This window comes from Kwoniella shandongensis, chromosome 1 (genome assembly GCF_008629635.2).
Source record: "Kwoniella shandongensis chromosome 1, complete sequence".
In the NCBI taxonomy this organism is placed as follows: Eukaryota; Fungi; Basidiomycota; class Tremellomycetes; order Tremellales; family Cryptococcaceae; genus Kwoniella; species Kwoniella shandongensis.
Window position 1 is genome coordinate 1,480,696 of NC_089287.1, and position 20,608 is coordinate 1,501,303.

General features: G+C 49.6%; 8 protein-coding genes across 8 annotated transcripts; 2 read left to right on the forward strand and 6 right to left on the reverse strand.

Moving 5' to 3' along the window:
• Positions 1–185: 185 nt before the first annotated feature.
• CI109_100528 (uncharacterized protein) lies at positions 186–2,719 on the reverse strand (the record flags this gene model as incomplete). The annotated part of the gene is made up of 11 exons (XM_032004712.1): positions 186–349; positions 432–545; positions 614–677; positions 736–875; positions 953–1,102; positions 1,177–1,432; positions 1,495–1,837; positions 1,929–2,017; positions 2,076–2,142; positions 2,200–2,338; positions 2,413–2,719. 11 exons carry the CDS (start codon positions 2,717–2,719, stop codon positions 186–188), a joined length of 1,833 nt encoding a protein of 610 aa, XP_031861190.1.
• A 386-nt stretch (positions 2,720–3,105) lies between these two features.
• On the forward strand, positions 3,106–4,962 carry CI109_100529 (uncharacterized protein; the record flags this gene model as incomplete). Its single annotated transcript, XM_032004711.1, has 12 exons — positions 3,106–3,126; positions 3,213–3,278; positions 3,339–3,398; positions 3,464–3,514; positions 3,584–3,678; positions 3,743–3,840; positions 3,911–4,092; positions 4,160–4,468; positions 4,595–4,669; positions 4,719–4,786; positions 4,853–4,873; positions 4,935–4,962. The coding sequence occupies 12 exons, from the start codon at positions 3,106–3,108 to the stop codon at positions 4,960–4,962; spliced, it is 1,074 nt and encodes a 357-aa protein (XP_031861189.1).
• Positions 4,963–5,059: 97 nt separating this feature from the next.
• CI109_100530 (uncharacterized protein) lies at positions 5,060–6,427 on the reverse strand (the record flags this gene model as incomplete). Its single annotated transcript, XM_032004710.1, has 7 exons — positions 5,060–5,273; positions 5,341–5,440; positions 5,517–5,627; positions 5,686–5,785; positions 5,869–6,015; positions 6,097–6,188; positions 6,277–6,427. 7 exons carry the CDS (start codon positions 6,425–6,427, stop codon positions 5,060–5,062), a joined length of 915 nt encoding a protein of 304 aa, XP_031861188.1.
• Positions 6,428–6,839: 412 nt separating this feature from the next.
• On the forward strand, positions 6,840–12,126 carry CI109_100531 (transcription elongation factor SPT6; the record flags this gene model as incomplete). Its single annotated transcript, XM_032004709.2, has 11 exons — positions 6,840–7,453; positions 7,505–7,631; positions 7,685–8,446; positions 8,501–8,657; positions 8,708–8,853; positions 8,911–9,243; positions 9,302–9,904; positions 9,961–11,317; positions 11,387–11,526; positions 11,579–11,852; positions 11,921–12,126. 11 exons carry the CDS (start codon positions 6,840–6,842, stop codon positions 12,124–12,126), a joined length of 4,719 nt encoding a protein of 1,572 aa, XP_031861187.2.
• A 519-nt stretch (positions 12,127–12,645) lies between these two features.
• Positions 12,646–13,391, reverse strand: CI109_100532 (uncharacterized protein; the record flags this gene model as incomplete). The annotated part of the gene is made up of 4 exons (XM_032004708.1): positions 12,646–12,721; positions 12,865–12,929; positions 13,177–13,257; positions 13,377–13,391. 4 exons carry the CDS (start codon positions 13,389–13,391, stop codon positions 12,646–12,648), a joined length of 237 nt encoding a protein of 78 aa, XP_031861186.1.
• Positions 13,392–14,198: 807 nt separating this feature from the next.
• CI109_100533 (uncharacterized protein) lies at positions 14,199–15,437 on the reverse strand (the record flags this gene model as incomplete). Its single annotated transcript, XM_032004707.1, has 4 exons — positions 14,199–14,723; positions 14,790–14,868; positions 14,925–14,989; positions 15,057–15,437. The coding sequence occupies 4 exons, from the start codon at positions 15,435–15,437 to the stop codon at positions 14,199–14,201; spliced, it is 1,050 nt and encodes a 349-aa protein (XP_031861185.1).
• Positions 15,438–16,081: 644 nt separating this feature from the next.
• Positions 16,082–17,207, reverse strand: CI109_100534 (uncharacterized protein; the record flags this gene model as incomplete). Its single annotated transcript, XM_032004706.1, has 3 exons — positions 16,082–16,526; positions 16,631–16,656; positions 16,731–17,207. 3 exons carry the CDS (start codon positions 17,205–17,207, stop codon positions 16,082–16,084), a joined length of 948 nt encoding a protein of 315 aa, XP_031861184.1.
• Positions 17,208–18,034: 827 nt separating this feature from the next.
• Positions 18,035–20,079, reverse strand: CI109_100535 (uncharacterized protein; the record flags this gene model as incomplete). Its single annotated transcript, XM_032004705.1, has 4 exons — positions 18,035–19,016; positions 19,079–19,783; positions 19,904–19,955; positions 20,037–20,079. 4 exons carry the CDS (start codon positions 20,077–20,079, stop codon positions 18,035–18,037), a joined length of 1,782 nt encoding a protein of 593 aa, XP_031861183.1.
• Positions 20,080–20,608: the final 529 nt, after the last annotated feature.

Consider the following 20,608-nt stretch of genomic DNA (forward strand, 5'->3'; position numbering starts at 1 on the left):
ATCCTGCACGTAGCGAATGTGGGTCGAGCAGTGGAAGATGGACAGGTCTTCGGCAACGCATATTCTCATATACCCTATGATGACCGGTAGAGTAGCACGCTCGACATCATGATGTAACTCTTATGTAAACATGCAGAGTGCCAAATCGCGCAGGAGAGACTAGCAAATACATCAGGTATCACCATTTACCTCCGCTCGGACATCTCTAGATTTTCACTACGCCGTAACATTCCCCTCGTCTCTTCACCCTCATCGACAGCTCTCGGCGGTCCGCCGATAGGTCTTTCACCTCTCCGCCATCCGGAAGGCAAGATGACATCTACGTCTTCGCTGAGCTTGCTCCAAGCGCCTGAATCGTCATGACTGTCAGCAAACCATTCTCAACCTTGGAGTTCCGATCACTAGCGAATTGACAGAGCTACTCAACTCACCTCGCAATGTGGCGCGGAAACCGCTCCCCTCATCGTCCGCGGTGAAGCCCTTGGCAGATTGTGCACGGGATCTCGCAGTGAGATAATACATCGGTACACCAGCAGCAATGAACACTATATATCAAGGTGGTCGAATCATTAGCTCGGTCAGCTGGTTTGGAAGTGTAAAGCCTGACACCTACCAAACGCTGCGAAAGCCTCCAACGGAGCCGCAAATATAGGCATGAGCAGCAAGAACATTGCTACCTACCCACGTCAAGTGGGTTAGCGTGGTACATCGCTGTGGTGTAAGTCGACCACCTACTATGCAGAAGACGATAGGCGTTATCAGCCATGTTCGATAAGGTCGGTCGAGATGCGGTTCTTTCGCTCGAAGGACTAGTAGACCGAGCACCGTGAGAAGGTAGAAAGTCCACGAAGCGACCGAGAAGAAGTTCAGAATCGCTGTAAAGGAACACCAACGAATACCAACCAGTCAGAGTCGCTTCACAAGCAGACAAGGGAGAACAAGCTAGGCGTACCTCTAAATCCACCGCCAAATACAACATAGAACAAGGAGAGACCGGCTTGCAGCGCGATGGCATTGTCCGGGGTCCGTCGTCGATAGTGCAGTCGGGAGAAGACGCTTGGCAGGAAATGTTCTCTGGAAGCGGCGTAGATGAGCCTCGCAGCTAGATAGCAAGGGAGTTGATGTCAACAAGCTCGGTCTCCCTAAGAGCAGAGCAGGATGCCTTGCGCAACTCACTAGTGTAGAAACTACCGTTCAGAGCTCCAAAGCAACTGATTGATACTACTATGCTGAAGACCACTGCTCCAAATTTGCCTATTGTCGCAGCTCCAAAATCAAGCGCAACGGTATTGGAGGAGGCTACGGTTGCTGGATCAAGTACGATGAAGTAGGACACGTTGGCAAGGACGAAGAGGGACAAGACTATTGCCATGGACGAGTGCAAAGCTCGAGGAAGGTCACGATTCGTATTTCTCATCTCGCCTGCAACGTACTGCGATAGTGACTCGTTAGGATCTGCGCGCGACAACGAGCTTGGCCGAGTGTTGCACTCACACAGCACGAATCCCAGCCGTCAAATGCCCACAAACCCGAATACAGCGCGATGGCATAACTGCTCAATTCCGTCTTTGTCCCTTCAAACAACCCACTACTCGACAGTCCCTCCCCTGGACCATTCTTGATCAACGCTATCAGACCCAACACCGCGACAAAGATAAGCGAACCAATCTTGATGGTTGTAAGGACGACAGTAGAGTCTGTTCCCATTGTGCGGGAGATCAGGTTCAGGGTTGAGACGAGGATGATAGCGATGACGGCGGTCAGTTTGACTGACCAGTCGGGAACGGGGGAGGTAGATGAGGATAAGGCGTGGTAAAGCAGTCGGTTGACATATTCGCTGTGGAGATGATTGTTTGTCAGTATTCTGATTTGAGTCCCAGTGTGTCTTATATGTTCCTCTCGAAGCGAATGCAACAATGAAGACTTACCCGAAAATGAGCGAGATCATGGCTGCACTACCTGGTTTGAGAACAGACACAGCTGCCCAAGTGAACAAATACGATGTCATAGGACCGAACTGTTCGATGACGGATCAGCACGTATCGCTCCCACTACCGAACACAGATCTCACTCACAGCATAGGCAAGATAGGCCTGACTACCTCCCGACAAGGGTATAGCACATCCCAATTCGGCATATGAGCTGGGTACAAAAATGAGTCAGTTGGATTGGAGCTTCAATTTCTTACTGCCAACTTACCTAGCTCCTGTCCACGCTAACACACCACTCATGATCCATACGAGTAGACTCGCGCCTACACTTCCTACTTCTCCAACTACAACACCAGGGGACGAGAAGATGCCCGAGCCGACTTGAGCACCGACGACCAGTGCAATACCTGTTCAAGAACTGAGTTGATCAGTCGTCCAACCCTCATTTGACATGGGAAGAGGCAGCTGTGTGTTCACTTACCATGCAACAACCCGACATGTCTCTCTTCTCTTTGCTCCGTACCTGCTCCGCCATGACCCATATCATCTCCCTCTCCCTCCCCACTCAAGGTGAGAGGCAAAAGCGCGTGCTCAAATTCGAACCCTCCTAAGCTCGTGATCGTATTCGACCGACCATGTCTCGGTCGACCATCTCCATCTGTCCCTCCGTCAGAAGACAGTTCCAGCGCTCGAAGAGATTGGGTCGGTGAACGTGCAGGAGGCGAAGATGGGGAGAGGGTTCGCGAGGGTGGTGAAGAGGGTGGAAGGGGATTGTAAGGCGTCGTCATGACGATGAGGTCATGCTGGTACTGATAGTATCCATATGTATATAGATATGTAGGTGATAGATATGTTCAGATTGGCTGTAAGTGGACTGAACAAACGAGCGGTAACTTGACTTCGAGCGAATTCAGGCACGGTTCAGATTCCAAAGTGGTGATGAAGGAAACGCGTCTTTGATCGTGGAAACGCAACTTCGTCATGTTCAATCTTTCATCCCTCTATACACGCGTAAACACACACATCTTCACCTTGCTACCGACCTGTCAGTGACTAGTGATAACGGGCACTCTGTCAGACCCTGCAAGGACGTAAAAAACGATCATCAGCTCATTCGACGCAATCAACCTAGTCCGAACTCTGCTCTCATTCTCTTCCTCCCTTGCACTTCACGATGTCTCTTTGGGTCGATAAGGTGAGCGATCAGATCTACCTGTTTGGATATTGAGTAGAAGAATCGAGACCGTCCGAACAAAATGTGCTGACTGAAGTCATCTACAGTACCGACCTCGTACTCTGGATGATCTGCACTACCATGAAGAGCTCTCATCCCGCTTACGATCACTAGTAAGCTCACACTCTCCCACAATTTGGGAACAAGCTGATGGTGACCAATCATTTCCGCAGGCTGCCTCGGGGGACTTCCCTCATATCCTATTCTATGGTCCTTCAGGAGCCGGGAAGAAGGTATGTCGTCGTTGAGACTTTTTGTATCTCCGTCAGACAAGCACTGACAAAGAATACAAACTTAGACGAGGATCATGTGTACGCTGCGAGAATTGTACGGTCCAGGTGTAGAGAAGGTGAGAGGGCTCGTGTTCGCTATGTCTGTATACTGATCGACTGAACTAAAATCTCATCACGACTTGTAGCTTCGTATCGATCAACGAGTCTTCGTCACTCCTTCTAACCGAAAATTAGACGTCAATGTCGTTCAGTCAAATTACCATATCGAGCTCACACCTTCGTGAGTTCAGCTACTGACCTCTGATGTAACCAGTATCAAAGCTGATACCTTTCATTTCCTGCAGAGATGTAGGGATGTACGATCGGGTCGTCATTCAGGATATCCTGAAGGAGATTGCCCAAACTCAACAGGTCGACCTGAATGCCAAACAACGATTCAAAGGTTTGTCCATCAGCTTCCTTGGTCGCTCTTATCACAGACGCACAGCTGACTCTCACAAACTTGTCAACAGTCGTCATCATTAACGAAGCCGATTCTCTTACTCGAGATGCGCAAGCGGCTTTGCGTAGAACGATGGAGAAATACATGAACAATATGAGATTGATCCTCTGTGCGAATAGTACAAGTAAGATCATTGCCCCGATCAGGAGTAGATGCTTGCTCGTGAGAGTTGCCGCACCGACGGATGACGAGGTGAGTACGATGAACTAAACCCATTTCGGTCATGAACTAAATCCCCCTTCTTCTCCTAACCACGCAGATGTCAAAAGTCCTCCACCACGTCGCGAAGAAAGAACGTTTCTCCCTCCCATCCCCCGCATGCCAATCTATTTTGACCTCTTCATCTGGTAATCTCCGAAAAGCATTACTCGTCTTCGAAGCTATGAAAATGCAAAAACCAGATTTGGCAGGAGGCGATATCGACGTTGCGAAACCTGATTGGGAGACTTATTGTGCCAAAGTCGCCGATTCGATCTTGCAAGAACAGAGCGCACAGAGATTGTTAGATGTAAGAGGGAAGATTTACGAGTTGTTGAGTCATTGTATCCCCCCGACAGTGGTTTTGAAGGTAAGCGACGACTTTGTCAACCAGGTGTGCGAGAGTGGGAGGAACGTGAAAGCATGGGGAGAAATCGAGGGCAGGCATCTGGTGACAAGCAGAGAAGAAGCGGGTCACTGATGGCTGAGTTTACAGACGATCGCAGAGAGATTAGTGGACAAGGTGGATGACACGCTGAAACCCCAGATCATACATTGGGCAGCATATTACGTATGTTTGACTTTCCGATAGCCGGTTCACAGCTGATAAAGAGTCGCAGGAGCTACGAATGAGAATGGGATCGAAGAAGATCTTCCACATCGAGGCGTTCATCGCAAAGGTCATGACGTAAGTACAAGGCGTATTAGCCATGCAATATCTCAACGGGCCAAATGCTGATTGGTGGCCATACAGCGTGTACAAGCAATTCCACCTGTAAGCTGGATGAATTCTGTTCTTAGTATGAAACTACAGCTGACATTCTCATGTGTCATAGAATGGGCTACATCGACGACTTTGAATGATTGCACGCGGAGGCAGAAGAGAAACAACAAAATGATACAGTATTCCATGCGGTCCGATGTATTTCTATGTCTACACAATTCTTGATATTCTACCGTACTACGCCTTGTCCTTGGCCAATATTGCCAAATCACCGAAACTCTCCATCACAAGATCAGGAACAACATGACTTGGGTTATCTCCGAACACTGCTTCTCGAGGTGTGACACCGCCCATAACTAAGAGTGTTCGGACACCGCTGTTGAGACCGAATTCGATGTCTGTGGAGAGGTTGTCACCGACCATGAGTGCTCGAGAAGGGTCGAATTTGTGGCTACGATAATCATTGGAATGATCAGCAAGCTTATCCAACTGATGCGACGGTGCAGGCGACCACTTACTCGGCGATGATAGCGTCCATCATTGTAGTATTGGGTTTACCAATAACGATCGGTGTTCGCTTTGTCGCATTCACGATAGGAATTGACAAGGATCCGGATCCTGGCAGAGCGATGAAACGTCAGCTTGAGGACACGTATCAAGTCACGCAGGGAGGACAAATGTGGCGGCAACTCACCCGGGAACAGTGATCCGTGTGTGGGGTAAGTCGCATCGGTATTGGTGAGGATAAGCTTGCATTCGGGATTACTTCGAAGGTATGTCACAGCTTTGGCGATCTTCTTGTAGTCTGCGCCGTCGATAGTCAGGCTATTTCCTAGTCATGATGAGTGGATTCGGACACTCACTGATCCACGAATCGAAACCGCAAAGGACAGCACCGACCGAATCGTCAGGCTTAAAGCTGGCGTAATCAACAGGTGGTTTGAAATCTCGATCTTCGGGGTCCTATAGTGTTGTTCGATGTTCAGCTGATGGTCCTCGGGCGCAGAAGGCGAAGATACGTAAGCTGATGCTCCAGAGACACTCACTGTTCCACCAGAATGGGCGATCCCTACAGCGTCCAACTCCTCTTCGAGACCTTCTTCGCCGAAGACGTAAACTTTCTTGTCTTTGGGGAACTTCAGAACTTGAGAAAGATACACAGCTGAAGCGTATGCAGAGCCAAAGCATTCTTCCTAAAGACATCAAAGTGAAGACAGTTTAAGTTAGTGAGACATATATCTCCTGTGAGTGAGAGAACAAAGGAGGAGACTAACCAGTTGAGCGTCTAGCTCGAGCTTGTTGAGCGCTTCTTGTAGCTTTCTTCTCGATTTCGTAGCGTTGTTGGTCACAAAGATGACCTTTTTGCCTGATCCACGGATAAGGATGGAACGGAGTGGTGAAGATCAGCTGCATTCCTTGACACGATGGTCCACAGGTTTCAGTAGCTGACTCACCGGACGCTCTCAGGTGATTGAGAACCGTCTTGACGCCTTCGACGACTTTTGGGCCATGGTAAAGTACACCATCGCAATCGAGGAGGAAAGTGTCGACCGAGTCGACAAGTTTTTGGTAGTCCTCCGGAGTAGATAGGACTGTAGGAGCCATCTTGTATTTCTATGTAGTATCTGTTGGTGGAGATGGGGGTGAAGAGAAGAGTACGAAGTGATGTTCTAATAAAGTCAGATGAAAGGAAAACAAATGGTAATGACATGAACAGTCGCGAGTCAACCTCCACCCTACAAAAAGTGCCACCTGCCATGATATCGCCGAAATGCCGCTCACTCAGTCACTCGTGTCTACCTATTGTCTCGTTGCTCGTTGCCAGTTCTGTCAACTTATAACGCATGTTGTTGTTCACTGTGACCGGCTTCACGACTGCGACATAATCCCCTCTCAAGTACACGTCTCGCTCGAATAGAGCATCCCCCACTGAACGGCGCGTAGCCGGCTAAGCAAGTTTAATCCAAAATCTCCCTTTTTTCAGAGCGCCTGACATCACCTCCACACCACTACCACTATGTCTGACCGTTCCGCCTCACCTGAAGGTGAAGGTGACGAGATCCGACCATTCGGCGAGGACCGCGATTCATCCGAGGAAGAATCTGAGGACGATCCAGAGGAGGCTAAACGAATAGCTGAAGGGTTCATCGTACAAGATGAAGAAGACGATGATGAGGAAGAGGACGAAGAAGATGATGAAGAGGAACGACGGAGAAAGAGGAAGGAGAAGAAGAAGCGAAGAAAGAGGGAGAGAGCTCGTCTGAGGAAAGAGAGAGACGAGGTGGTCCTCTCCGATGACGAGCTGGAACTTCTGAATGAGAACAGAGGACTGGCTGGACCCTCACAATCGAGACCGCTCAAGAGACTGAGAAGGAGGAGTGGGAGCGGCGCATCAGATGATGAGAGGGAAGGTGTCCCCACACTACAAGATATGTTCAGGGATGATGAGGATAGAAGAGATAGGGATGACGATGATGAAGATGATCTGATGGACTTCATTGAGGAGGACGAGGAGGAGGAGGGAGCTACAAGAGAGACAGAAGAGGAGAGAAGAGAGAGGAAGAGGGAAGAGAAGCTGAGAAGGAGAGAAGCAGCAAGGACAAGGCCGGAGCTGGCGGGCGTGGACAGAACGTAAGCTGCATCATCCCCATCAATCTGGGGCTTTAGCTTACCCTTATACAGGTCATGGGACGAGATCTATGCTGTGTTCGGTGATGGTCAAGAGTATGACTGGGCTCTTGAAGGCGAAGACGGTATGGACCTTGACGATGACGATGAGGCGGCCAAGAAGGATTTGCGGCTGGAGGATGTGAGTCGGCATCTCTGCCATTGTCGAAGGAATGAAACTGATCGCCCCACCAGGTATTTGACCCGGCCGAGATCAAAGCTAGAAGACTACAAGACGAGGACAAAGCCGTTGCAAGCAAGGATCAACCGGAGCGACATCAACTTGTTAATTCTACGCTATCCGACAATCCTGTATTCGCTCCCGACTCTCTGTATCCTCCACCAGACCTTGCTGCTGGATGGGCGCATACCAAAATCTCCCTCCGAACCCAATATCTCTTCTGCAATATGCACGAGGAAGGCTCTTACCCGGAACCAACTGTGGACAACCCCAATCCTTATCCCGCCTATAGACGATTAGATCTCGCGCTTGAGTATCGAAATGTCGTCTCCACAGCTCTCAACATGATGTTTGTTCAGCATCTCGAAGTGCCTTATTTATGGCATTACAAGCGAGATGCGTTCAGTGTTTTGGAGAACCAAGGACAAAGTTCGGTACAATTCTTGGAGCGTGACGAGCTGTGGCAATTGTACAATCTCGGTATCCGATTCCGAGCCATCTTTGATCGAAATCAACAAACACAACAATTATGGGAGAAAATCAAGTCTCGTAAACCGGAGATTGAGGACGATTACCTGACGACCAAATTGCTACCATCCATCTGTATGATGAGTATCGAATCGGCGGCGGAGGGTTCAGATTGGGTGGCATATCACTATCAATCGGATCTGAAGGCGATCAAGGAGGAAGAGGCGATGGAAGAAGGCGCAAAGCGACTAGTAGAACGATCGGAGCAGGAGGATCTGAGACAAGGTCCTATCATGAAGCTAGTCGAGGTGAGTCGGTCCATGGTTCGTTGATCCTGAGTGGATCGCTAAAGCTTGTTATAGGCATACGGTATATCGGTATCTCAAGTTGCGACCACTTTCAACGAACCGGAAGGACAGCCCATTCCACCTAAGAACCCAGACCGATTACCGAATGATTTAGCAGAGGAGTTCTCAGGCGAAGGGACGCTCTTCTCATCACCAGAGTCGGCTCTCAGCGGTATGTTATCTCTTCCTGAGTTGAGGTGTGTTTACTAACAACCATTATAGCCGCCAGCCAAATCCTTACCACCGAATTCTCCAAGGATCCAGCTATCAGACAGCAGACCCGAGATTTCATGGATGCTTGCGGTGTTGTCAGCGTGACACCCACAGACCGAGGCATGTCGGTGATCGACGAGTACCATCTATACTATGTGAGTAGCATGTCTAATGATATCGACAGCGAAGTACTAAACTTCACCGATTTGCAGAACTTTAAATTCCTCACCAAGAAGCCTGTGCCCATGTTCAAGGACAGTCCCCAGTTCTTACACATGCTCAAAGCGGAAGAAGAGGGATTGATCACCATCACTATCGAAGCGGACGAAGCGCAAGTCCAATCGTTCGTGGAGACTTTGGTACGATGTTGTCGATCCAACGACTATGGAGAGATCTCAACGGCGTGGAATGCTATCCGAGCGGAGATATGTTCAGACGTCACACGGAAATACCTGGTACCTGCGGCTGCCAAGTGGTTGAAGGAGCACTTGAAGAGTGAAGCCGAGGAGTATGTCGCGGAGAGATGTCGAACGGAGCTTGAGCTGGTGAGTCATTATCGACCGAAAGCTTGGAAACGGGACATTGCTGATTTTGTCCGTGCAGCGAGCGAATGTCCGACCTTTCGCTACGTCCAGCATGGAACAAGGCGAGACCCCGTCCGTTCTCGCTCTCACCAATGGCAAAGGTGACATCCGAGATGCTGTCATGGCTGTCATGCTTGACGATGATGGCAATATCCGAACTCAAACAAAGTTCGACAACCTCCGGGACGAGGCTGATAAGGCGTCCTTGATCGAGCTGGTGGAGAAGCGGAAGCCAAAGGTCGTGACCATTGGTGGCATGTCCATACAAGCTGCCCGACTACGAGACGATGCTGCCGCTGCCTTGCGAGAGGTTGCCATCCGATCGTTTGGAGAGAGTCCACCTGTATCAGAAGCGTATCAAAGTCATGAGGATTTCGGAGCCGCCATGGCGATCTACGACCAAAAGATGGCCGTCTACCTCACTCCTCTGATATTTGTCAACGATGCGACAGCTCGATTGTATTCGACTTCGGAGGAGGCGGAGAAGGAACACCCTACATTACCTGTTAACGGACGATATGCTCTGGGTTTGGCCCGATACACACAGAACCCGCTGAACGCGTACTGCAAGCTTGGTCGTCAAGTATCATCAGTCACTTTCATGGAACATCACCAAAAGCTCGTAAGTGAGATGTCTGCTGATGATCCAGGAGCACCAAACTGATGAATGACGCGCAGATTTCCCCGGAGAAGCTTTTGATGCACCTAGAAAGAGGATTGGTCAACTCAGTCTGTGGTATGGGCATCGAGATCAACTCCTGTGTTGCGGACCCTTATCAGCGAGCAATGTTGCCGTTCATCTCCGGCCTCGGTCCCAGAAAGGCGGATGCTTTGATCCACGGCATACAACGGAATGGAGCGCTACTCAATCGACTCGCCTTCTCAGATCTTGGTTTCTTCGGTCCAACTATCTTCGAGAACGTAGCTGGTTTCCTTACCATCGAGTCCGACCTCAAGGACATGATGCTCGAACCTCAGAATCCACAAGAGCAACCGGATCCTCTCGATATGACCCGAATCCACCCCGAGGACTACGAATTTGCTCAGAAGATGTGTCAAGATTCATTAGATCTCGATGTTGAAGATGTCACCGACAGACACAAATCGGAGGTCGTACAGACGCTTATGTTGGACGACAACCGTGCGCAGAAACTCGGAGAGCTCAACCTGGACGACTTTGCTTTCAACTTGCAACGACAAGGAGAAGGGAACAAGCGACATGCATTGGGAGAAATTGTGAACGAATTGATCAGATATAGAGCAGATCGACGACCGCCATTCTACGTGCCGACTGAGTGGGAAGTGGTCACCATGCTTACTGGCGAGACCGAACGAACCATTGGTCGAGGTATGAAGGTGACCGCTACTGTCCGAAAGGCTATTGCGGCCAGGGTGTTCTGCCAACTGGAGTCAGGGATGGACGCTATGCTAGAGCGAGACTATGTGGCGGACGACGATCAACCTCCTGTTCAGTCGTGTGAGGATTACTTTAAACCTCGTCAACCCGTCAAAGCAGTTGTCATTATGCCGGAGCCGAATCGATTCCAGGTCAGAATATCAACGCGTCCTTCGGATCTTCGACAAGGTGTCGATTTCATCCAGCCTTTCCGAGATGAGCCATACAACGACCTTATGCGAAAAGCAGCGGCGGAGAACGATTCAGCGCAGAAGAAACGTCGTCAAGCGGGAAAGATCAAGCGAGTTGTCAATCATCCCAACTGGCATGTTCTCAACTCGGGTCAAGCAGAACAGTTCCTTGCTTCACAACATCGAGGGGATGTGGTTATCAGACCTTCGTCAAAGGGTCCCGATCATCTTGCTGTTACGTGGAAAGTCGACGAAGATGTCTATCAGCATATCGACGTTCAGGAGATCGACAAGCCGAACGAGTACTCGGTTGGTCGATTGCTCCGAGTGGCGGGACGATATACATACAGTGATCTGGACGACCTGATCATCAACCACGTGATGACGATGGCGAAGAAGTTTGACGAGATGCAGATGCACGAGAAGTACAAGCCGGAAGACGAGCTTGGTGAGTTTGGGTCGGACTTGGAGGACACTTGAAGACTGAAAGCTGACATGCGACTGTGCAATATCGCAGAGGCGTACTTGAAGAACTATGTCCAGGCTCATCCCGGAAGAAGTATGTACGGCTTCAGTATCGACAGTGACAGACCGGGTTATGTCAAGCTTTGTTTCCTCAACAAGTCGACCAAAGACGGCGGTGTGATCTCGACATGGGTGAGTGAGATGCTATCCAGATGTATGTGATGGTGCTGACTCTTCCGTGAAGCCTGTCCAAGTTCTTCCTGGAGCTTACAAGCTCAACAATGCCGAAGTACCCGGTGTGACTGAACTGTGTAACGCTTTCAAACTTCAATACTCGGCCAGATTAGCAGAACAAGGAAGTGGTGGAAAGACGCCCGGTATTCGAGTTGGTAAAACTCCCTTGGCTGGAAGTCGAACGCCGGGAGGTAAAACGCCAGCTCTGGGATCAAGAACACCGATGTATGGTGTCGCTCCCGGCAGAACACCGATACATCAACCTGGTATGACGCCAAATCCATGTGAGTTTTATTGACTTCCAGAATATGCGAAGATGTAGAGCAGAAGCTGATGTCCAGGTGTGATATAGATGGCATGCCAGCACAACAGCCTGGATATGGAGCGCCTCCTAATGGTGGATATGGAATGCCTCCTCAAGCGGCATATGGGATGCCCCCACCACCAGGAGGACAAGGACAGTATGGTATCCCACCTCAGGGTATGGGTGGTTATGGTGGTATGACACCTGGTAGAGGGGCACCTCCTGCTGGAGGTATGAATGCGGAACGAGCGTGAGTGAATCATACCACAGCAGACATGATTACCACATCCGTTGCTGATGTGTCCATTGCGATGATAGGGCGATGATTGCGAGACAAGGGGGTGGCGGAGGGGGTGGCGGGAGATATTGATGAGGGGAGGCGCATTACGATTAGTTCATACAGATTGTGTCAGTGTACGAGAGCAAAGATATCATCGATTTGTCATATGCATTCTTTCACTAGGCTGGTCTGTTGCAGCGATAGTGTTCCGCCTTGTAATATGGAGCTCACATTTCACGCGGCGGGTCGTCAGAGCCTGCCTGATGAATGGACGATCAGTTGAAAGAGGGAAGGAAGAATGACAAGAGAGCGCAGAGGCAACTCCATCGCGGTTTGTCCAAATGACCCAATGCGTGAAATCAACAATGCATCCCAAATACCAAGTTTAAAAAAAAATCATAATCTAGCGATAGATACGCGAAAGAAGAAGACATGTTTTTCCACCAATTGACGACAGAAAGTAAAGTAAAACCCGAAAAAAACCTAAGCAAGCTTAAGCGATAACAAAGTTGGGGAAACAAGTCTTGATATCTGATTTGGGGTGTTTGGAATCGATATGTTGTTGGAGACTGAATACATGTCATGCCATTGTCAGTTGAACGGGTTTTCCACGGGATACGAAAGGCGAGAGGAGAGGAAGAGAAGATGACAGGTCGTGACGGGGACGAACGCGTACAATGAGGGCGGAGAGGAGAAGGTATGGGGCACTTACACAAGCTGTTTGGAAGTACCTTGGAATGTCGCCTTGCAAGTGAAACACTGAATAGATTGCGCAGCCTAATAGAAGCAATGTGAAGAAAGGTGTTAGTGAATGGCCCACTTTTTCTCGATACTTCGCAGATGGCCGAGGGAAAATGAAGGAAGAGGTGTATGTCGTCTGACAGTGAGACAGATGTCAAGCCGAATGTAGCGCGTGTGACAGTCTGTCTCGTCGTTCGTTTACAGCGCAAACATACATGCGGCAGCGAGCGACACCGACGCAAGAGCCTGAAACAGATTTGCGAAAAGAACACGAAACACCCACCTGGTTAGACTTCAACTGCGAGCTTTCACCCTTGGGAGCCTTGGCCGCGTTCCTCTCTCGCTTCTGAGCTGATTTAGCACCCTATCATCATGATAAATGAGAATAATCCAAGTCAGCAAGAAGTACATGTACAACAATGCTCCAACCGTTTAAGAACAAGCCCGAGAAGGGACTTTGCGCTGGAGCGGGTAAACACTCACGTTACCGCCACCCATTGTTGATAGTACTGATTGAAGAGGTTGAGGAGTAGATTAAGTTGAGAGTGTCGCGTAGTGTGCGAGAAAGACTGATCGCAAAAGTTGAGCTGTGAAAGAAAGAGAGAAAAAGATAGAAAAGGGAAAAACAAACATTCACGCTCCGATAAAAAGTCTGGAAGATCCTTCCTTAACTTACTCCTTTTCTTCGGCGGCGAACGCCTAATAGCCACAGTATTGAATCACGTGACACATGGCGCGAGCGAAAAAAACTGCCCCAGCGTGGGTTTGAACCACGGACCCTAACCTGATCTTCGATCTTACGATTGATTACGTAACGTCTACGAAGGCCATACTCTACCACTGAGCTACAGGGGCATTAGTTTTCCACTGAGAAATGGTTCCGTTGCCGGATTCGCCGTTTCAACAGGTATATATAGATGACTCCCTGATTCCTCAGCGCAGGTTGTCTCGTTTTCTCAGCTGGACAGGCGATGCATGCCTGTGAGATAGGTTGAGTATGATTATGTCGGTCGATGTGTCTTGGATAACTGACATTCACGCTCTATGCATATACGAACAACGCAGAAGAACGCACAAATGCTCAGCTGCGACCGCTCAATCACGACTTCCTTACCGCCTCTGTGCCTACCAGATTACACGTGCATCATCGAATCCTGCCCTATCCACTTGTCAAGCACTCCTACACTCTATTCTTTAGCCGCTTCATCTACGATATCAACGAAAGAGCTATCCTCATTCATGATTCCGCCAGCTTTTCCGCCCCGCTTCGCATTCTTTACCACCAACATCGAAACCCCTATCCTCTCACAGCGACGCGTCCCTTGTGCTCTTCCCACCTGTTCTCGACAGCGATTCTGAGGTCTCGGATAGTGCGGGGATGGATAACGTCGATATGGAGGCGAGAAGATCCGGAGTCTCAGATGAAGTGCGAGGTGTGACCAAGTGCACGTCGTCAGGCGTAGGAGGTAGAGTGGAGTCGATAATGGTTGAGTCGACCTTTGATACGGCGTCGACAATCGGATCTTCTGTCTTCTGGTCCATTGACGAGGGAGTGGTTGTCGAACGCGTGATACGTGATGCGGATCGTCTCCTTTTCAGATATCCTTTTACTGCCGAGTGGAACCATAACGCGTGAAGGATCCAAGCCAACACCGCCGCGATACAAGGGACATATGCGTAACCCATCATCGCTCGTGATGAAGGTAAGAACCAATCCACCAGGACCCTCGTATGAAATACGAGACGAAGGATGAAGAAAGTCACGAGGAATCGGAGATCATTTCGGACGTGTGGAAAGAGATTCGAAATGGCCAGATCGAATGTGGGTAACTATTTTTATGAGAATATGTTGTCGGTTAGTGATAATGAAATCTAGCTACAAAAGCACAAACTTACCTCCTCGAACCATCCAAGTAGAATGGCCGGAGTCTGGCGCGGGTTGTTCAGGAGGTAATACATGAGAGCAAAGTAGACACTGAAGGCAAAACTCGCATCAGCTTTGACATTGCCATGAAAGTAAGCAAGACGCACATGTGGTGTATCCATCCCGTCAACAGACCGACCTGGGAGGGATACTTGACGTAGCCAATGGCCAGCTAATCCGGAGCGTCAGCGCCAATTATTATCTCACCATGCACCTCTTGCTGTCCATATGGGACTCACGTCGGCTGTGATAAGAGAATCGTCGTTAGTAATGTCCTCATTCGACGTGTGTAGTTTATTCGGTTTGCACTCACAGAACAAGTATGTGCCAAAAAACATGACGCCAAACCTCGCGAGATCCTTCTTCCACCCAATCTGAGACTCTACAAAGAGACTCTCGACACCGTAACGAAGGTAGATGTATACATATGGTATGGAGATCAACGTCATTGAACCTGAGGTGATGACGGCTTGGACGTACGCCCTTTGTCGTTCGGTCTTGAAGCGCGGTGCGAAAATACCGTATGCTGTGCCAAGGAATAGGAAGATAGGGATGGATATAGGTACCGAGTCTGGGACAAGGGAAGGGATGTCCGAAGTGAGGGAAGTGATGATCGACATGGCGGGTGGTCGGAGTATCGAGAGAGATAAGGTGGTCCGAGCGTGTCGTTCAGATCGGCAGGTTAACGATGCGATTTTATAGAAATATGTTGTATAGGAGATCGTGAGACGCAGCGACTAAACAGTATGGGCAGTTGCTCAAATCATGAGATTGAAAGACGGCGAGATGTGGGAGGAGAGCACGACGACAAGGTTGAATTGATAGAATGAACTCGGTTGAAACGTGTAACTTGATGAACGATAAAGCATGTTCATGTAAGACGCGGCTGTTTTAACTAAAGTAGATAAATAATACAGATAACCGCCGGGCCGAGCCGAGGGTGGTATCCAATCTAGCACTGATAAATCATGATTAATACACACATGAACTTCCCAACGACTCCAAGCAACAACACTATTCATAGATTCGTTTTCGAGGACAACATCGTCGACGAGCACCCATACTGCGAGACGAGATTCAAACTTGATGAATAGCCAAAATGATGGTGATGAGTCCTGAGCCCTTCAACAACGTAGGACAAGTAAATCGCTCTTGCGACGCGAAGCATATACAAGTCATTAACATTTCCTTTCCGTTTCTGGAACTCGATGACAGCACTGTAACTCTATTCCGTACTACACAGATAGCCTGTGTAGGCCATCTCTCATTCCTGCTGGTCATGTTTCCACCCCAACAACCTCTCTGCTTTCGTACAATCCCAGAACCCTCTCCTTTCCCTGCCTTCAACCCACCATCCTTCTCTTATCCCTCCGTATCTTCCTTTGTAATTGTGTTCCGCCAGCTCCAGACTAGTGACGTGTTTCCCGTTCTCCTGATTTTGACCTTTACTCTCCGGAGCCAATCCACCTTCCCAGGCAATGTCGTCCGCGACGATATTGAACGCCTCGGCGCCTTCCCATCCTTCGGATGTGATACCGAGCAAACAAGCACGAGCGGACGCTTCGACGGATACCCATGCCCAGAGATCTGAAGCGTGGGTCTTGGGGAGAGCGATGGAGAGTGACGGAACGACCATGTGGAATCGTAATGACGCGACACGAGTGCCTGGGAAGAGACGAACGATGGAACGGGCTTGGGTTTCACATATCCTAATAGAATGATCCAAACATCAGCATGTGCTCGATCCCACCAAACCAGAGGTCGTGACGATGAGAGGTAAAGACCAGTGCTGTGATACGGAGGGACAACTCACTCTTTCGATAAGGCATATGGATCCTCCTGTAGGAGTCACAGCACACTTACAGTCAGCATAATTCTCTCGCTCTATGACGAGGGACAAACCCCCTACTCACCCCTTTATAAGTCTCCTTCTCCTCTGATAACGGGAACTCGTCATACATCTGTCTCCCTTTCGTCGTATACGATAAACCCGTCGCATTGACCGAACTTGCCTGAGTGATCCTCTTGATACCCATCTTCGCAGCGGTGTAAAGGACATTATAGCTCGACGTGACGTTATTGTTATGCACGACTCGAGCATCTCTATTCAACGGATTGGGGATCGCTCCGAGATGAATCACACCTTCGATAGGAGTGGTTGTAGCTTGGGCATCGTCAAATAGCTGTTGCACAGCAGTGTGTGAGCACAGGTCGACTGTGAGGTATTTGAACTTGGAAGAAAGGTCTGGTATAGCGTCGGTGAGTTTGGAAAGGATGTGATCTGGGAGAGGGACGATGTCGGTCGCGAGGACGGTGTGACCTTGAGATAGTAGGTAGATAAGGACATCGTGTCCTACAAGGCCAGATGCTCCGGTGAGAAGAATGTGCATGGTGGATGTCGATTCGTTCGGTCGCTGTAGCTTGATTTGATACTGTACAGAAGGCTAGGCTGTTTACAGTGTAGTCGAATACAGATGTTGATTCAGATGAAGAAACTCGTTCGTATCAGGCAAGCAAGATGGTCTTATATGCTCTTCCAGATGTTGATAGATGTGCAGGACAAGGGAGTGTTGACGATCAGTAAGTATATGGTTACATCTAAAGGGCATTCCTTTGACTCGCAATGACTACCTTCACGTATCATAACTCCTATGACGACTCTATTGTTTTACTCCGTTATTGTGCTCCCCGTTTTGATAAGGTCACTCGCTTTGGTTACTTAATTACCCCGCGTGGATCAACAGGGTGATCGCCGAAGGGTGACAATAATCAACCGTTTATCCTTTATCCCCCGTCAGGGCGGGCCCCGATCGCCGATACACCCACCGACCATCCGGAGACAAAAGTCTAAAGTTAAGTTACTCATTCCGATTGATTGACTGCACACTCAGGCCGCCGAATATGCCTTAGATCTCTCATCACTGTACGTCGCAAGTGGACGTACAGCTTAAAGAGACCACTCATGCACAGGCTCAGTAAGTGCAAAGGATCGACCTGGTCAATCGCGACGCGACTGTTATCGTCGATACATGTGTCGTTATCGATTTGGCGGTTTCGCTACATTTTGATATAGATATATGTATATGTATATGGAACCGTCGTGGTACCTGCTACCATGCCTTTACGGCCATTTCCCACTTCCGCTGCGCAATACCCTATCGCTGCTCGAGGTGCCGTTTCTGCGTTACGCCTTACCGAATCCTACAATATGGCAGAATCACTTGGTCTCCCCATCCGCTTCTTCAGCCTTCACCTCGTCACCCTCGGTGCCCTCCTCCTCCTTAGCCGCACTGACAAATCTCTCCAGTAACGTCTTCTCCGAAGCACTCCTCCTCAAACCCGCAATCTCCCTCTTGTCATCCTTTACAACTGTCGTACTGCTTATCGGTACAGGTTTCTCGCTCATACCATGCGGTGCCATGTTCCCGCCTTCTCCTGTGCCAGTCGTTGGAGGTGGTACCTCCTCACTTCCACCATGTCCGTTCCTCTTAGCTACAGGGGAGTTTGACCCATCTTCTTCCTTGATCGGTGAGGAGGTGATAGGTCCCGTGTCGAGTTCGTCTACTCTACCGAGATAGGATTGATGTGCCGGATCGGTATGTTCTGTTGAAGTGTATTGTCCCTGAGCAGGTTCAGGTCGAGGTGGTATCTCTCCGGCGATCGCTGTCGGTGATGACGATTCTCCTTCGGTGGCAGACGCCATCTCAGTGTCACCATCATCATCTTCAGGTTCAGGTGTTGGACTACGAGCGTTTGACGACCCCGCTGCTGCGTTGCTTGTACTTGATCCGCCGAAACCAAACCCTTCTCCTCCACCCATCGTCGATTCTCCACCCAACATCAAAGGTGACATCAAGCCATCGTCCAACCCTCGGTGTTGACCATTCGCCCCTGGTTCTCCGCCTAACAACTCCGAGTCAGGGTGTGAGAGGAAAGGAATGGGACTGAACATCGGTGTGCTCGATCCGGGTGGCATAGTGGAGTCGGTGTCATAGCCGCTATCGGACGAGGTAGATCCACCAATGATTGATCGACCGGAAGAGATGGCCGCTGGGGCAACGTAGGAATAGGAAGGTGGTTCCCAGGGTGTAGTAACCAGCAGACCTTTCTCGATTGCTCGCAAGAATTTGCCGAGAGACGTGTGGTATAAAGTCGGTTGAAGTAACAGTTCAGCCAGTCGTTGAATCGTGAACGGAGGTCTACGTTGTGCACTTCATTTAGCGAAAGGCAGGGCGACATTGTCAACCAGATGATGACTCACGAGTCCATCTCCTCAAGCAGCTTGACCAGTCGATCTATCTCCTTCTTTCCCTCTTCCTCATCGATCCAGCCTGGCAATCTCTTCCCACCTATAGCCACATCCTCATCATAGTCCTCCTCGTAGTTAGTCACTCCGACACCTAAAGCCATGATCCTCTGCTGTTGCTGATGATGTCCACCCATCCCGTTCATCCTAGGTGATAAGCCTGCTGGCGGTGCTGATGGACCTGGTCCTTCTCCTGGTCCAGGTGTGGCGCTACTCGATCTTCTTCTTCTCGATCTGTCCAAAGGAGGGAATGGCGGGATGACTAAGCCTCCAGGAGTGGATGGTTGGAGGTCGTCGCCGTTGTGTAAGGAGTCCATACGACTATGAGACGGTGATTCGGAAGGTTCAACATCGACTGATCGCGGTGTCATGCTGGGACGAGTGGTGGAGTCATTTGGTGTGGTGGAAGCGTCAAGAGAAGATGTAGGTTGGGAAGGTGATAAAAGCAACGATTCGGAAGGAGGTTTTCCATCCTCTGCTGCTTCGGCTGAGCCATGAGAGGGAGAGCCGCCTTCGGTCTTGGAAGATGTCAGATCGAGACCAGGCGCAGAAGGGGAATGTGGAGGTCGGTATGGACGAGGCGGACCTTTGGACAGGAACACAGAGAGTGTGGAGAGAAGAGCGAGCTGGAAGTGATGGCGCAATGTAGGCCAGTCGGAGCTGAGGCAGGAGTTTTGTCAGTCTGATGCGCGAAGAGTACAGCGTCACGGCAAGGAGGGAAGGAGTGGCAGAAGGAACCCGTGAATGATGGTGACGGGGTTGCAGAACTACGAAACTCACTCGAAAGTGTTGGTTGATGCGACCTTTTCTAACACCGGATCGTGCACATCGTCTGAATGAAGTAGAGTCCACACTGTTAGTTACCTGATCTAGGCATGGCACTCGCGCGACAACAAGAGGATCAACAACTCACCACGTCTATTTCCCCCTCTCGGTGGGGGACTGGTAATGGCCATGGCAGTTGACTAAAGACTATACCGCTTCGTGCACCAGCTTACTCGCTACCAAGCTGAAGTTGATTAGATTGTGAAATACCGGAGGTTGTTTTTGTAGGTGATTATAGATGAGTATAGGTGGAAAGGTCAATCAATGTCCGGAAATCCACAACAACTCAGGTGAATGACGGTGGCAATTAAGGTTTACGTAACATATAGAGCATATGCACGTGTCGGAAATATGGAGATAAGGGAGTTAAAAGCTGATTGTGGCACTTTGAGATCGAAGTTACCAGAATTCGATGCGATTTTTATTTTGTGCGGTTGGTGGTCGCCTCGCTCGCTCGATAATGACCGAGACCGAGACAAAGCTGAGAATTAAGTCTTGAAATAAATACATCAGTCATCATCATCGTTCATTCATCTCTATCCAACTACAAAAACAAGCACCGAGTCCATCGCGCGTACATCCACACGCAGTAGTATCTCGAGTAGAACCGACGCGAGCGAATTTGAACCGTTCAACGAAAAGCATCCTTTGACAACCTCC